Source organism: Mytilus edulis, chromosome 2 (assembly GCF_963676685.1).
Source record: "Mytilus edulis chromosome 2, xbMytEdul2.2, whole genome shotgun sequence".
In the NCBI taxonomy this organism is placed as follows: domain Eukaryota; kingdom Metazoa; phylum Mollusca; class Bivalvia; order Mytilida; family Mytilidae; genus Mytilus; species Mytilus edulis.
This window is the reverse complement of record NC_092345.1, coordinates 57,536,368-57,554,276: the sequence shown is the minus strand read 5'-3', so window position 1 is coordinate 57,554,276 and position 17,909 is coordinate 57,536,368. Positions and strand designations below refer to the sequence as shown.

At 31.7% G+C, this 17,909-nt stretch overlaps 1 protein-coding gene across 9 annotated transcripts in view; it reads right to left on the bottom strand.

Moving 5' to 3' along the window:
• Nucleotides 1–17,909, bottom strand: part of LOC139512495 (thrombospondin type-1 domain-containing protein 7B-like) — a 187,851-nt gene that overhangs the window by 32,353 nt on the left and 137,589 nt on the right. For all 9 annotated transcript variants that reach the window (XM_071300138.1, XM_071300142.1, XM_071300144.1 and 6 more), the window contains 5 exons: nt 15,964–16,125; nt 8,132–8,807; nt 6,976–7,245; nt 4,978–5,084; nt 1,965–2,147 (listed from right to left, as the gene is read on the bottom strand). In XM_071300138.1, the coding sequence (XP_071156239.1) occupies nt 1,965–2,147; nt 4,978–5,084; nt 6,976–7,245; nt 8,132–8,807; nt 15,964–16,069 (1,342 nt within the window). In that variant the 5' untranslated portion in view covers nt 16,070–16,125. The remainder of the gene's footprint in view (nt 1–1,964; nt 2,148–4,977; nt 5,085–6,975; nt 7,246–8,131; nt 8,808–15,963; nt 16,126–17,909) is intronic.

The following is a 17,909-nucleotide window of genomic DNA, read 5'->3' as shown; positions in this document are numbered from 1 at the left end:
ACTAATATCATAAAATTGTCTGTAATTTTCTCATCATTATATAATTTAACAACCCATATCATAGCAGATAATAGAGCTTAGTTGCATTCAATTTCGTACTTAGATTCTCTAATACAATACATATGCTCTGCTATATAAATATAGAATAACCATACATTGTCTTGAAATATCAATGTTATTTGTACAAGGCTTAGAAACAGGTAGAAAGCAAGGCTATGCCGAGCATTTCTACCTGTTTCGAGCCGAGTACAAATAACATTGATATTTCGAGACAATGTACGGTTATTCTTTATATACTACAACTCTTAAAACTGTTCTAAATGAAGTATTTTGGGTAAAAACATCATTTCTTAATTTGAAGCGGACGACGATAAATTTCCGCGAACCTGTATGTTTTATTGACTTCATAAATAAAACTCTACGGAAACACATTGTCAACGTCATAAACAAGGTGATATACGGTCAGTGACTGTATATCACATATGAATATACGGTCAATGCAATTTGACTGCTCAAATAGCACAGCTGCAGTATATACATATTTATTTCAAGGCCACCAGAGATTTCATAACTTTATTTTTCCTTGATGTATCATAGTTCAGAATGAATTCCATTAACAAAACAGAAACAAGACATTTTTGAGATTTAAATTTTCTTACATTGTACGAAAGCAATAAAAACCAATGTTAACATGCAATGGAAAGTGAAAAATAAGTCAGTTATTATAAATATCAGCAATTTAACAGAAGTTTATATGCATTCTGTGTGTTGAACAAGAACATATGACATTAAATTTGAATTATAAATATGTGTACATATCAATATAGCTATATACCGGTATGTTGTTCTGTAATCATGAAAAGAGTGGAGTAAAACAGGCAGTGGTGTAAAGACTATCCAACCTTAAAATGTGCTTGAGTAAACTACATTGATAATTTGAGTTTTGCCAAAACTTCATTGATAATTTTAGCTTTGCCAAAACTATTGAAGAAACACAATATTTGACCTACTTTCATTTTAAACAATGATTTGGAATCCGGGATCGTGGGGTTTTAAGCTCGGGATTTCGACATTGATCCTTTCGGATCCAGGAATTCTTTTTTCGAATTTCGGGATGTCGGGATTTAAATTTCTTTAAATTTGGGACCTCTGGATTTCATGTTTTTAAGGATTACCGGATCAGGACCCCTTCGACCCCATCCTCCAAAGGAAAAAAATCATATTTTCATTTCTAATGTAATGATTGGCGACACTTTTGCTACTGGTACTTTCATGATTAGGCAAATTAATTCACAACTAAGCGGACCATCCCAATTATCATCTTGGATAATTTCCATGACACATGTGGCAGACAGAAGTCTCATTAGATTAAAGATTACTATGGAATTATTATCTTATTCAATATATCTGTCTGACCTTGTCCACTGGGTCACAGTGCAATTTTGTAAAATTACAAACCTAACCTTCTTCATCATAATTATGAGAGATTCCGGTCTGTACAAAAACAAGATTTATTTCTGAAGTAATCCAATTACTTCTTGCACAGTTTTTTGGCTTGTTGTAATTTTCTCTTATTCAATCATTTCACCTTTTGCAAATTAGTATGATGTAATAAGACGCTTTATATAGTGAAACTGTCAAAAATATTGAATGCAATATTGATAGGAAAGTACTACATGGAAAACACAACAAAATCGACTTATGTGAGAAAGTTATACCGCCATGAAAAATCTCTGACTGCAAACATTCATCTTTCTTTTTGTTCCTATAAAAATCACATTCCTTATAAAGTAACTTGTAAATGTAATGTTCTTTTTGTAATATTATTCGAAGATTGACTTGAATATTTTGGCCTTATGGAGATTCTCTATTATAAGTATTTGCTACCTTAGTCAGTTTTAATTTCCAGTAGCTTCAACAAACTCTGCACACTTCAGTTCATATCTGACACATGAAAAACACACCTGTTTTCTGATTGTTCCTTCTCTTCCTTGCATATGCTTCACATTCAGTCACAGTACAGTCACTCCACTGTGACCATAATGACACTGTACAATCCCAGTCACAGTCTGCTGAACACAACTGTGATATGGTTGGACGAGGACTGGTACACAAAGAATCATCAACTGGTTTCTGGTCACCACTCTCTATAATACAATATACAATTAAACAGTAATGGATTTCTTTATTTATACATTTATATATTAAAATAGGGGCTGCATTTCATTAACTGCAATGGAGCTATGTGTACTTTGCGGCAAATTTTATCCTTTCCATTACAAACTCATAAAAACTTCTTTTAATAACAACAAAATAAATTTGATAAAAAATAACGTTAAAATAATAAGATTAATAAAAAGAACATATAAGCTTTTTCAACTCTTGGCTAATTTTTCAAAAATAAATTTAATACATGTACCACAAAATTCTGGCTATCAAAAACTTCAATAATTTCTTTCATGAACTCATAATATCCACATAAAAATGTATATGTCAAAACAGTCTTACTTCATTGTTGAAGGCCGTACAGTGACCTATAGTTGTTAATTTCTGTGTCATTTTGGTCTCTTGTGGAGAGTTGTCTCATTGGCAATTATACCACATCTTCTTTTTTATATATTTTAAAAGTTTAAAAAATAAAACATAAATAACGCTCTCTTAGAACCTGCTGATAACATAGGAGAGGAATATACCAAAAATTGATATCGACATAAAAGGTCACATTCCTAATCCTTAGCTTTCTTAACATTGCCTTTGTTGTGACGACAAATATTTTATTCTAACATGACGTCCTTCAAACGCTTTGAGTACACGCCCGTGGTAAAATATGAATATATTGCCAGTGCTGTTCCGATTGTACTCCCACGTCATATGCTTTTTTATGAATGAGATACCCGACGTCATAGAACAATGACGTTAGAATGTAAGCATTTTACGGGAAAATACACGCTTGTGAATCCGAAAATCATCACAAGGAAACATACACAAATGATGCTAAAATGTGGCAAAAGCCCTTTATTGTACATCATATAAGACATATAAATAAATTATCATTCAAATTGATCCAAAACTGTCTAAATACATTATTTTAAATAGTTTAAACATGTCAATAATGCAGTTTGCTCCGTTCTTTTACACTAGTTTATTAGTGCGTTTATTTATGGGAACGGCAAATATTTGCCTACACCTAGAGTGCTTCGATCCAAAAGAATTGCCGTATGTGTCCTATCAGAATCGAAATAATTCATGGGGGCTTGAATATATCTAGATTTTACCACGGGTTGTCCCTTTATGCCGATATTTTACCTCTCGCTATCGCTCAGGGGTAAAATATTTGTCATAAAGGGCCAACCCGTGGTAAAATCACGATATATTCAAGCCCCCATGAATTATTTCTTAATTCTAACATGACGTCCTTCAAACGCTTTGAGTACACACCCGTGGTAAAATATGAATATATTGGTTGGGCTGTTCTGATTGTACTTCCACGTCATATGATTGTTTATGGATGGAGTACACGACGTCATAGAATGATAACGTAATAGTTTAAGCATTTTTCGGGAAAATACACGCTTCTGATACCGAAAATCATCACCAGAATGAAACGTAAACAAACAATACTAAAATGTGGTATAAGCCCTTTTTTATATACATAGAAGATATATAAGTAAATTATCATTAAAATTCATCCAAATCTATCTAAATATATTATTGTAAATAGTTTGAGCATGTCACTAAATCTGTTTGCTCCGTTCTTTACCGCCAATCTTAAAATGGGTTAATTTATGGGAACGGCAAATATTTGCCTCCATCTAGTGCACTTTGAACCAAAACAATTGCTATATTTGTCTTATCAGAATCGAAATAATTCATGGGGGCTTGAATATATTTAAATTTTACCACGGGTTGTCCCTTTATGCCGATATTTTAGCCCTCGCTATCGCTCAGGGTAAAATATTTGTCATAAAGGGCCAACCCGTGGTAAAATAACGATATATTCAAGCCCCCATGAATTATTTCTTAATTATTGGAAGATTTAGAAGGAAGGAAGCAGGTGATATCCAAGGACAGATCCATAAAAAAGAATCAATTTAAATTGGTAATTCCAGGGTTCAATGATATCTATGTAGCCCTGCAGTTCATATGTTATAAATGAATTGTAGCAAAGCATTAATCAGATGAGCAATACCTAAAAAAAGCCCTAGAGAAATAAGGTTTAGGAATTATCAAAGATTCATATGGAAATACTTGTAAATGATGGGCAATTATCTGCAAAACACTTAGATCTATAAACCTGCAATAACACAGAACAAAATGTGTACTTGATACAACACCCCCTTTCTTCAGGCAAACATAATTAGCAGCTTCAAATTCCTCAAATTTATCCTTGATCAGGGACAGTTTAGAATAATTAATGGCCATGCTATGAAGAACTGAACTTGCAGTAAAATTAACTGATTTGTTTGTGGATCTTCTTTAACACATTGTTTATTGTATAGTTACTGGGTCAAGGTTATGTACCAGATACCAATATTGTCATGGTATATATTTAGTATATGATTTTTGACACAGTTCCAATAGAGGACTACTGTAGAACTGTTTAAATGCTAAACTGCAAAAAATCCTAGTTTTAAGATCTTAGATTTGAGCTAACTCCCTATCCAAAAACAACATTTTACAACAAGATAATAGGCCACAAGTTATGGCTTCACAGTGACTTTACAACAAACATTTACTTCCGTGTCCAGATTTTAAAAACCTTATACATGTATGTTTAACTGTAACACAAATATGCCAATCATTGAAGAATTTACCTTACTTTTGGTATTTCATTGGCCAAATAATACCTCATGTAATACCTTCTCCTTAATTTGAATAATAAGGTTTAATAGTATCAAACAGAAATGCCAATCACATTTCTTTCCCTTTTCAAAGAGTTTATAGGACATGTGTCCTCAATATTTCTATTATTTTTACCATTTTCCTCCACACATATAGCTTTTCTGTGCTGCATCCCTGTTGTACACTGTAACCCTCCATTTACAGAGAGACACTTACTCCAACTTGATGTCAACCACTTATTTCTGAGAAAAAAAATAAAAATATTGTAATCTTTCAATGTTCCTACAGGTCACTTAATTTATCAGATGAGACAAAACTGACCTCAAGCTTATAATTAAGATATTTGTTGAATTTAGGTTGAAAATCCTAAGGCATTTCTAAAGTAGGCAGGAATAAGGCCAACTGAGTAGAGAGAAGACCTTATAGCAGGTTTGACAATTCTATCTTTCATTGATTTAAATAGTTATATACATTCAACATTTGACATGACATAACTCAACAGACAAGAACTATTGCTGTTAAGGTTAAGTAAGAGGGAGTACCAAAGTTAGAAATTCACCAATACCCAACAAGACAATTCGGTTCTCCAGTTCATCTAGTAAAAAACTCTTCATTAGATCAAAATAAAGTAATTTTAATGTTAAAGGTAGGCTACAGCTTTGTATGTTTATTGATAGTGTTATTTAGTTGCTAGCTATACTTTCAAATTATCATTTATCCCACCATTTTAAATATGGTTTTTTGGTAATATACAAATAAATTTGATTAAAAATATATCAAACAATATATTAATAGAGGCTGTTTTAAGTATATTAATTCCTTGTTATGTAACATTAAAAGTAAAAATAATATGAAAGATTTTTTCATGGTTAAATTATTCTAAAATTTACATATTTCATTAAATACTGGTAGCTGTTAAGTACCTTATAACTCAACATAAACATCTTCTACAAAAACATTCAGTAATTAGAAAGATCAAAACTAATAGGATATCTATGTCACAATATGTCAAATGTTCGTATCAAAGGAAATTTTTGTTTAAAGTGTTAAGTGCAGCATAAAAAATCTGTCTATGTCCTACACAGGAATGCATTGATTAAAGATGCATGAATTCTTGTATCATTAGCAAACAGTCTCCCGTAACTAATGTTAGGATTTCAAAGATGTACCCCTTACTGCTTAACGAGTTCTTCTGTTTTCCGTCTCATGCAATATTAATCTACACTATGCTAGTTCAAGTTAGCTGAACAGTAATTAATTTTTCAGAAAATTTTCAGTAACAAAATAGACCACAACAAATGAAACCACTGCTGACTAGAACCTACTAAGGAAAATAGAACTTAAATTATATCAGTCATGTTAAGTTGTCAAACAAATCAATTGGACATTTTACCTGATGGTATATATCATTCTACATGTAATAACAAAATAAAAGTACAAATATTTAACCAAGAAAATGATGAAGTGTCTTTTTAAATTAACTTTAAAACATCAAATTGTGAACCAAATAAACCAATCATAAAATTTATTGAAACAAATTTTAAAACTGCAAATATAGTTCGTATATCTGAACGAAGTATTCCTTTTAGTATAAATGATCTTATTTATATGACTGGCTTCTTACATTAATGTAAGGCGAGTATTATCATTTGCACATATTGGACAATTCACCATAACAAATTTAAGTTTGAATCTGTTGAATGAAAGGTATTATACTATAAGTTGAATATGAGACAAGTTCCTGAAATACTTGCAAACAGCAATGCAGCCAAGGAACAACACTGTAATACGGGTTTTTCAATTAGATACTGACTAAAAGGTCTTCAACAATCTGCAGAAGTGCTCATTGCACTGTAATTTGTTTTGTACTTTTTATGTATTTCTTTTTTTTAGCTTTGATTATCTGTTAAATGTTACAATTTTTACCCTCAACACTGATCTAGAGATTCAATGTCAAGAGTCAAAACAATAGAAAGTTTGATCAAGGTCAGTTAAAGACTCAAACATGTTTTGAACTCAAGTTATGATGTATCTAAGGACATATAACAGATCTGGATGACAGGATAGCATATGCACTAAGGCATTACTGAATTCCTGTTGTAACTGGTTGCAGATATGATGTTATAGACATACCTTGGACAGTATCTTGATTTATCAGATGTTCCATGAACTGCTGTGGTCTCTACTAATGGTGGACAAGAAGCTCCAAGTCCTCGAGGTAATTTTCTCACTGATCGTTCTCGCTTCATAAGTCCAGGTTTAGTCCATCCAGACTCCAACAGACAACTGCTATTGACCAACTGCCATGGGGACCACTCGGAAATTTCACAATCTTGGGGAATGATGCATGACTGTCTATCAGTTATGATTTGACCTTGAAGATTTATGTGTTCTTTACATCTTCTGTAAAATAGAATGTTTGATTGGTTAAACCGAGTCAAATTTCCCACAGCTCCTATATAACAAAAGTTTGTATCACACTTGTTCAATATACATCAAATACACCTTTAACTGTACTATTCATGCAATAAAATTAATAAACTCAACGTTTTTTTGAGGGGTGGGGAGGTGGAGTTTTTACAACAGCATTTGTTCTTAATATGAACTTAATTCTCTGTTGGCTATATTGTTTTACTATTTGTAATTTTTGATATTATTATACCATACTTACTGAATTATGGGTTCAGTATTTATTTTAGTTCTGGACTTTTCTGCTTGATAGTTGCAATGATATATGATTAGACCATCATTTTGATTCCTCAGTTTTTGGAAATGACAAATAAAACTACAGTATAGTGATTGGAGTGTTCACAGAGACCACATAGCATGGAAATAAGTCAATTGTGATGTAATTAGGCCTTTTCAATGTAAATGTATATGCACAGAGGTGTCTAAAATCATCTAACATTCTTACCATGATCATCAACATATGGTTTTCCTAAAGTATTAGTGAATAATCAAGCCAAGAACTCCAAGGTATTTAAAATAAGAGAACGCAACTTTATCTGTAGGGTTTCTTTTGTGTATGCAACACACTTGCTAGTAGCGGTTTATGCCAAGTTTCATCTCGGAGAGCAGAACGATTTTTCTACATCTGCTCCCAGATGCAAGCCTTATTAAACTAAGTTTGTTATCATGACTATCAGTGTGTACAATTATATTTCTCTGGTTCTATTTGTGGTAGTGTTAGATAATCATGCAATGTTAAATTAAAGCAGATTCATTTGAAACAGACTCAGGTGCTTTGGAAAGATAATGCAAATTTGAACATACTGAGAAATAAACTTACGTATATGGAACGGTAGCACCAATGGAATCAATACAGCTAACTCTACGTTCTTCACGACCTATTAATGAATGTGTGGGAAAATTTTCAGGAATGTCCATGGTATGACAGGGTGACCATCGTCCTAAATAAATATAATATACATTTGAACAATTATTACAGGGTTTAATTTCTGAAAATGGCGGACAATCCTTTCCACCATGATCATCTGGAATGACTACTATCCTAGTTCGAGTCTGTGCAATTTTTTCACACTTATCACAGCTTGACCAAGGACCATATGGGGTCACAATACAGTCTTGTTTACATTGCAAATCACAGCTTTCGCTTGTAGCAGGCTTTGTTTCATATCCTGCACAAATGCTATCATCCTGCAGCTTGCCATCCGATTTGATAACACAGGTGACATTACGATATCTAATGCCCATTCCACGGGCACATGTTTTAACATTCGGTAAAAGCTGACACCGACCCCATGTGTCTGCTGCCCAAGTGACCTGATATTGATCTGTGCATTTTTTGTTACACATTTGTTGTGAAATGGGACGTGGTAAATACCGACAGTTTTCTTCTTCAGCATAACTGAGTTGTCCATTTCGATCTTGGAACATACAACTGACATATCGATCTTGTTTTCCATTAAGGCCACATTCACTTGCATCACATGAGCTCCATTCACCTGTAAATTATAAAAAAAAAGGTTTTTGGTCACTATGCTAGACTAAGTGAATATTAAAAGCCTTGAAATATGTGACAACTGGTAACCCATCAACAGAGAAAACAAGTGAAACTGTGAGCTATATACTGCTCACTGATGATACCCCCACCCAAATACTTAACAGTAAACAGGAAGTTGTTACATGATGAATCTGAAAACGAATCACAAGGTATATCTGATTTTTATAAATCCCCGAAACCAAATTAATGTAGTTTGTGAGAAAAATGTGACTTAAAATTTTCAACTTGGATGTCATGTCAGTAAAATAATGTAAGTGTTCGGTAAACAGGAAGTTGTTGAGTGATGAATGTGGAAGCACATTACACGGTATAACTGACTTATATAAACCCTGAAACCAAATTTCAGAAATCCTTGTAATGCAGTTCCTGAGAAAAATGTGACGAAAATTTTCAACTTGGATAACTTAAAATAAATAAGAACAAAAACCCTTTCAAATAACTACTAATGAACCCCAATGCTCCACAAGGGTAGGCAGTTCTAGTGGAAAATGTCTCACTAATCTCAAAAATTTAAAAGATGCTTGAGAAGAAAAAGTCTTCAGACAGATCAAAAGCAGCTGCAGTTGGAGCATTCTTCTCTGGTTATTCCTAATAGTATAAATACAATGTGTCATTCAGAACTAATCAGATCAAAGCCACAGCACTTAGGTAAGCTGGCAATTGAGGTAACACGATTCATATAATATTATAACAAACTAAGAGGATACTTAATTAAAAGAAATGGAGAACAATTCTATTGATGCTTATTTTATAATAATGACTTCTTTTATCATGACAAAGTACTGATCATACTGTTGAGCATGCCAGGAGCAGAGTACTAACATATAAGTGTTAAGAATTCAAAGCATACATCTAAATGTCGTGACTGTACTGTATGACATTATTAGAATAACTTCACTTTTAGAGTTTATCTTTTTGTTTATTAAACAAGAATGTGTCCATAAGACACCATGCCATGCTTGTAAGAACAGATATCTTAAGGAAATTTGATCGAAAACAGACGTGGGGATCAAGACTAATTGTATAAGCTGATGATATTAGCAACCCTTATAAAACTGTCATAGTAACTACCATCACATTGTCTACAGTCAAACCTCTAGAGTACAGTTATATAATTCTTGTCTGAGCTATACTCTTTAAACATCATGCACAGTCAGAATAATATCACAATGTTATTCAATAAAGCATATATATTTTAACCTCTCTAATTGAATCTGATTTTGTAACCATTTTACAACCGCAATAGTTTTTTGAAAACTGAATCTTAGTAAAGCTCAAATATTTGTAAGTTCTGTAAATTCAGAAGTTATTCCAATAATTTATTTTTGCCATTTTTTAAGAATGGACACAAAAGTGAGGCTAATTATTGCGATTTCAGGGAAAACTCTATACAGATATATGTACCAGATATCAGAGTGAAAAATCTTATTATTGCAAAACTCTGCTAGTCGCACAATTTCTATAATCAAAAACCTTGATATAATTTTTTGAATTTACAGTAGTCTGATACAATATAGAAATTAAAGGAGATGTGGCATGATTGCCAATGAAACAACTACATGTATCCACAAAAGATGATATAAGCAATTATATAATATTATATTCAACAATGAGAAAAAACACATTCACCATCTTTGCAACTTTGAAGCCTCTGTTATATAGAAATAACTTCAGATTAAGAAACAATGATAATAGGTTGTTCCCATTCACAAAAATTATCAAGCTAATCATTCTTTGGACTGAAAAATAACTTGCCTCCCTCTCTTAATTTTGTATTATACAAACAGAAATAATGGGGGGGAAAACTGTAAATGACATTGAAAAATTATAAAAGTATCTTAACGTATTATAGATTAAGTCTAAAATCCACTAAATAACAGTGTTAATATGTAACAAATTAAATGTACTAATTAAAAAAAACATAAGCATCAAGTCAATTAAGAATACTGTTCTCTGCCAAAATATTGTTGTTTTTGATATACGATCTAGAAAGGTTCATTTGAGAAAATAGAGACAATTCTGCTCCCACTCATACTTCCAATTCAATTTTAACTCTAACTTGGCATATCTATGAACATAAAATAAAGTATGAATGAGATACTGTCTTTTCACCGATTCTAGGCCTTTTGCTGTCTTCCCAGAATTGGAACTGGACAGTAATTTTTATGATAGTAAATATATGATTTTCTACTTTATTCAGATTTTCATTGGTTCAATTCCAATTCCAATTTAAAATTTTCTTTTCAGTTCCTATTGGGACATCATGAAAAATAGCTAGGCCTTTATTTGACTCAAGTCAGCCATTCACAGAAGGAGCACACAGATATGGTATAAGGATTTTGACTGCTAATCCTCTTAAACTCTTGAACACTGCATGTATTTTGACCTCTAGAAGTCTTATCTTGTTTTATTGTGTTGTTGATGTATACAATCCCCACCCTTCATTTAATTAATAACCAATGCATTAATGTATACATAAGAACTGAAAAACTGCATGTCAGTAGAATAAAACTGTCACAATTTTATGACCTAAATCATTAACCCACATCCAAGCACTTTTTTAATGTCAGACCATAATAATTGGTCCCTCATTATCAACCATATGTTTAACAGGGTTGGCCAAATAGTTAAATCTGTGCAAGGCTCTAAAAGAAGGCATTCCCTAGCTATCTCCTAGTAATTTGGAGATAAAACAACATGACAGGAGATTGGTTATATGATGAAACCACTTTTTATGGGTCTTAAAAATAACCAAGAATAACAAATCTTATCCAATTTTATCAATTACTGACACAGTCCTTGACCTTTGTTCAATTGATCTCACAAAATATAGAGGTCTGCTTGAATATGGTTCAAAAGTTAACATCTGGTTTCTGGTAACTCCAATTTTGACATGATTTTATTCAGTTTAGACTAAGTTGTTCTTTGTTTTAGTAGCGTAAACTTATTTGAATGTGTTTTAAATATGATATTAAAAACCAGAAGAAATTTAGTGTAATTACTGTTATAACACAAGAAAATATTATAATCTATCACCTGCTAAAAATACAAAAACAATTCAAAGACAGCAAAACTATACAATATTTAAAATTAACAACTCATAGTTTGACATTTTTCATAGAAAAAAATTAGGTGCTCATTGAGAAGGTAAAAATCTTCCACTCTAGATCTGTTACTGGTCCCAAATTTTTATACTAATAAGAAGACCTGCATTTAAAAAACAAGTATAAAGGTAAAAGTTCTGTAAATTGAAGTCATTGTATGTATATTTGCAATTAATATAAACTGTGATAATGATAATTATGCTGTTTGTAGCTCACTGAACAGTAAAAATATTCAGACTATAATATATTATGAACATTTCTGCAACCCTTAGTATCTTCATCAAAGACATAAAATACAGCTATGGAAATGGAAAATGATTTACATCAAAGTAAAAGATATTAATGTAACCATTAAATAGGTATCAATGCTGCATATCCCCTCCCTCAAAAGAATTTATTATGTAGCTTACACAAATTTCTCTGGAAGTAAAAGAGTATGTAAGAGTATATGGATACTCTAGAAGTAGAAAAAAAATGATTTCAAGAAAAATATCAGTTGCAACCTTGTGCACTGTTTCCAAAAAAAAAAGTTTTTTCCAAGCTGTTTATCATCTATGTCATGCGATATCAATTTGAGATATTAGTCAATTTGCGTCAGTGCACGTCATTTCTCAAAGCAACAGGAGGATCCATGTCATTAATCAGAAGCAACTACTTTTATTCATTGAAACATTTACTCAGTATGCTTTTGTCATTGGTAATAAAATTCCAGCAGCATGTAATTTTATATAATAAGAGATTATAACTGCCAATTGTACGAATAATATACCAGATTTTTACAATTCTGTTTTGTTTTTCAGCCAAAAATATTTATGTAACACCAGAATAGTGCACTCCTACTAATGCAACATTAACTAAGGGTATTATCAACTTATTGGGATGCATTTCAAGAAAATGTGTTTAGAAGAACAGATTCCATTTTTATGGTGTAAAAAGAATGATTTCATCATCAATTAATGACATCTCTTAATAAAATACCATGAACTTACTGCCATTAACTGCACACTTTGACATAGAATCAAATAAAATATGGTTTCATAGTATCAGAAGCATTTTGGTCTTTTAGTTACAAATGTAATACAAATGCAATCAGGAATTTGGTATTCATTGTGTGTTTTACTTTTTCTTGATATGAGTATGTTATTTCACTAATTGAGATAATCACTGGACAGTTTAGCCTGGGGTCCTGGCTAATCTTGTCAGTATAGCCAGGCGTGTATCAATGTACTGCCTGTCAATGATTGGTTAATACTAATTTTGTCCTCAATGTTTGTTTTACATCTGTATCCAATCAATTCTTGTTTAACATCAATTAGTAAAAATTAGACTGTAATTATTTTTCTTTATGATTTGATGTATAGTGTTATCATATCTAATTAGTAGTATGATGATAATTAGTAAGCAGAAAAGGGTTAATTCTTATCAGCAATCGCCTGGTGAGAAAGTTAAAAGTTTAAGATTTCACATGTCCAAGGTGTCAATTGGATTCCAATTGTGCTGGTTTACATCAAACATCAAAATTTATGCGAATATTTATTCAGCCTCACTTTAGATTCAGAGCCAACTGGCACTGAATCGATCACATGGTATTTGTTCCCCACCTGGCCCTTACGACGCGAAGCTAGATTGGGCCGGATCCCAGGCTATGGACAGTTAAGTACCAACAAAAGTAACGTTTGCCCACTACATGTTTAAATGCTCTCCAAGCTTATCATAAATGATTGTCTAGTCTCAGGGTAAATAAGAGAAATAGCATGGGAATGTAATCAGAATAAAACACATGAAAGAGGGGAAAATTGAATTATGAGGAAGACTTAAAGTGAAGGTAGGGGTAGTACTAAATTAAACAATAAGTTAAAATTCTTGAAAGTTCTGGGCTTTATATAAAAGTTGGAAATATTGCCACACAGCACCATGTTTTGACCTTTGAATAAAAAAGTACTGCATATCAACTGTCCGTTCTAGGGTATAATTTTTTTTTCAAAACTTCATATTAAAAGTGGCACGTACAGCAGTAGCACCAAAGTGAGTTCCTATGGGAAATTGCATTTTCAAAATTTACAGGAGTGCAAGCTTTATGTAGAGAGAAAATGAGATTATACTTCAACAAATAAACCAGTCACTTTCAAGTTGTATTCAGATAAAACCAGACTTAAAATAAAAAGACACAGGAAACATTGCTGAATTCTGAGCTCTTTTCTGGATCATCATAAGTAACATTCAAAGTTCTAATTTGAAAATGCAAACTTTAATGCCAAACAGAGTAATGTATTCCTGAAGCAAAACTGTTTAATGGCAACTTTTGCCAAAAATGAAGTTAATGACTTATTTAAGATTGTGATACATGTATTACCGAAACGAGTATCTGTGGGTAACACATTCATGGGAGTCAAAAGTATCAAAACATGTTTTAAGTCAACTTTAAGTTTAAAGACTTAACTTAGAGTGTGTCATTACACAAATGAGGACCGTTTAAATATGAATAACCAAAAAGAGAGATACTTTCTGTGTCAGAATCAAGGCACCTTAATTTAATAAAAAAGAAGAAAGTGTTACTGTTATGTAAATAGTGTTCTGGCATATCAGACAGATAGGATATAGATATGTGCAATCTTTGGTAGATTTCCAACACAAATATTTACAATAAATAACATACAACAAATAAACCACATACAGCATCAATATTGTTTGGGTGTCTGGTCTCAAATTTAAAACTAACATGAAAAAACTAAACACATATTACATTAGATGTAATAATTAATTATTAAAATTTTGATGATTATCAATGAAATAAAAGAATAGATTAAGTTGTTTATAATCACATTTATAATAACCCTACAACACACAATAAACTACATTTGGTAAGTTTTTGTAACTTTTCTATTCATATCAAAAACAGATACCACAAGATTATAATTGCATTAAATGCAGGGCTTATTGAAATTTTCTGATTGTACATATACTCTATTTTCTCAAGATATTCCTGATTAATATCACTAAACTGCTATCATATCTGACAGAGAAATCGTGTAAACTAATTAGTTTATAAATCAATCAACAAGGAATAATAGCAAACATGTTCACAGTTCTTGCAGTGATACCTTACACATTATAAACCATCAGCTCCTTTTAAATTATTAGGTCTTCTAATGACAAAATGTTCCTCACACATAAAACTGACGGTGCATGATATTATGGCACTGATTTTAAAATCATCTTTTAATCAAGTTCTAAATACAATGCAAATGCAATATATTTAGGGGAGAGCAAGGCAACCACTTAAGAACGCACATTCATTAGGTGCCTGTCCCAAGTTAGGAGCCTGTAATTTACGTTGTTGTAATGTATGTTGCTGTAAATTATATTTGTTTTTTGTTTTGTACATGAATCAGGCTGTTAATGGTTCTCCTGTTTGAATCGTATAAAATTTGATATGTTTGACTTTTATAACTTGTTTTCTGGTAATGGAATTGCTCATTGTTGAAGGCCTTTCAGCGTACATCAATACAGTGATACAAATAATACTGTAGATTCAGAAATTATTGCGAGGTTTTTATTATTGCGAATAATGCGACAGAGTTGTAAACGCAATAATTAAAACTCGCATTTTGTAATATCTTAACTGAATTAAGCATGACTTTTCTCAAAATCGTAATAATTAAAATCGCATTTAATTTAAAATGACAAAATCGCAATAATAAATGAACGCAATAATTTCTGAATTTACAGCTGTAAATTCAGAAATTATTGCGAGGTTTTTATTATTGCGAATAAAGCGAAAGAGTTGTAAACGCAATAATTAAAACTCGCATTTTGTAATATCTTAACTGAATTAAGCATGACTTTTCTCGAAATCGCAATAATTAAAATCGCAAAAAAGTTTAAAATGACAAAGTCGCAATAATAAATGCACGCAATAATTTCTGAATTTACAGTAGTTATGTATCAGATCTGTGATTTCTAAGTAGTAAATGAATATATGGATAATATTACCTGGTCTCCAGCTATACTGTGCAGCAGATAAAGAAACAAGGCATGTGACAACAAGGAAGAAGTGACGAATGTCAGATGCTGTTCCAGTTAGGATACCATATTCCATACTGGGTTTTACATTCTATAGTCTTCTCAACAACAATCGTCACCATTTATATTGGTCTGAAAATATAAATAAAAAACTGATATGTAATCTCCTTGAAATATGACAGGCTTATTAAAGCACTTCAACAAGACAAGTATATTAAAGTTGAAGATAAAATAAGGCTTCTCCTCCTACATGGAAACATTATATCTGTTTCTCTCTTTGTCTTAGGATTATAGAAAAGTTACAACAAGATGATTCTTAGTTCAATAAGACTACAGATATTTGTGTTTAAGAAAATTTCCTATATATAAAAAAAAAATCTTGCTCGCATCATACTGCTTCAATTCTGCAAAATATTGCAACATATGATTCTATACTGTAAATTTAGTTGTTTTTTTTTAAATAAATTGCAAACAACCAGATGGCGTAAGTATGTAAGTAATTTTTCTGATTAATGCCATTATGGTAAAATAATCTTTATTTAGCAAATTCAACAAACAGTATCAACTAATTCAATAATAGTACCATGTCAATCATATAAACCGATTTTACTATACAGTTTGGGTTTTTCTTGTTGTTGAAGGCCAGCCGTAACCTAAAATTGCTTTTAACAACTCTGGTAAATAGTTGATTTATTGGCAATTATACCACATCTCCTGTCTTTCATATATTTCATACAGTGTTGATTTCTAACATAAAGAATTCGCCTGACAATGAACAATCATAACAAGATGTGTTTTTCAAAAACAAATCTAACAATTTGTAATGATCAGACATTCAAATAAATATGATATTCATAAGGTTATCAGAAAAATATGGACCTATAATTTTTCCATACTTTATATAGAATCAATAATACATCATTTGTAAAGCAGTGGCCATAAATTGTCTGACACATTTGTCTATTTCTCTAAGATGTAATCTATATGACACAAACTATCCAGGAAATTAGCCAATGGATTATGTGTGATTTGATTTATTTACTTGTACAAGTTTAAGTTGTTGACCGGAAAAAAGCTAATGTAGATGTAAGAGATATATCGGACACTATTAGTAAAGACAATGGAATCATCACAATCTAAATTACGTCTTATTACTTACTCCTACGGGGTCATCATCAGTTTATCTGTCTACTAAGAAGCTATGGATTGGTACCCATAAATTATGGAAGCTTTTTTAGCAATGTGTGACTTATGTTTTGTATACTGTTGTTTCTAGCCATGTGTGACTTATGTTTTGTAGACTGTTGTTTTAAGCCATGTGTGACTTGTGTTGTTTATACTGTTGTTTTTAGCAATGTGTTACTTGTGTTTTGTATACTGTTGTTTCTAGCCATGTGTGACTTATGTTTTGTAGACTGTTGTTTTAAGCCATGTGTGACTTGTGTTGTTTATACTGTTGTTTTTAGCAATGTGTTACTTGTGTTGTGTATACTGTTGTTTTTAGCCATGTGTGACTTGTGTTGTGTATACTGTTGTTTTTAGCAATGTGTTACTTGTGTTGTGTATACTGTTGTTTTTAGCCATGTGTGACTTATGTTTTGTATACTGTTGTTTTAGCCATGTGTGACTTGTGTTGTGTATACTGTTGTTTTTAGCAATGTGTTACTTGTGTTGTGTATACTGTTGTTTTTAGCCATGTGTGACTTGTGTTGTGTATACTGTTGTTTTTCGCCATGTGTGACTTATGTCTTGTATACTGTTGTTTTTAGCCATGTGTGACTTGTGTTGTGTATACTGGGTTTTTTTTTCACTGTGTGACTTATGTTGTGTATACTGTTGTTTTTAGCCATGTGTGACTTATGTTTTGTATACTGTTGTTTTTAGCCATATTTGACTTGTGTTGTGTATACTGTTGT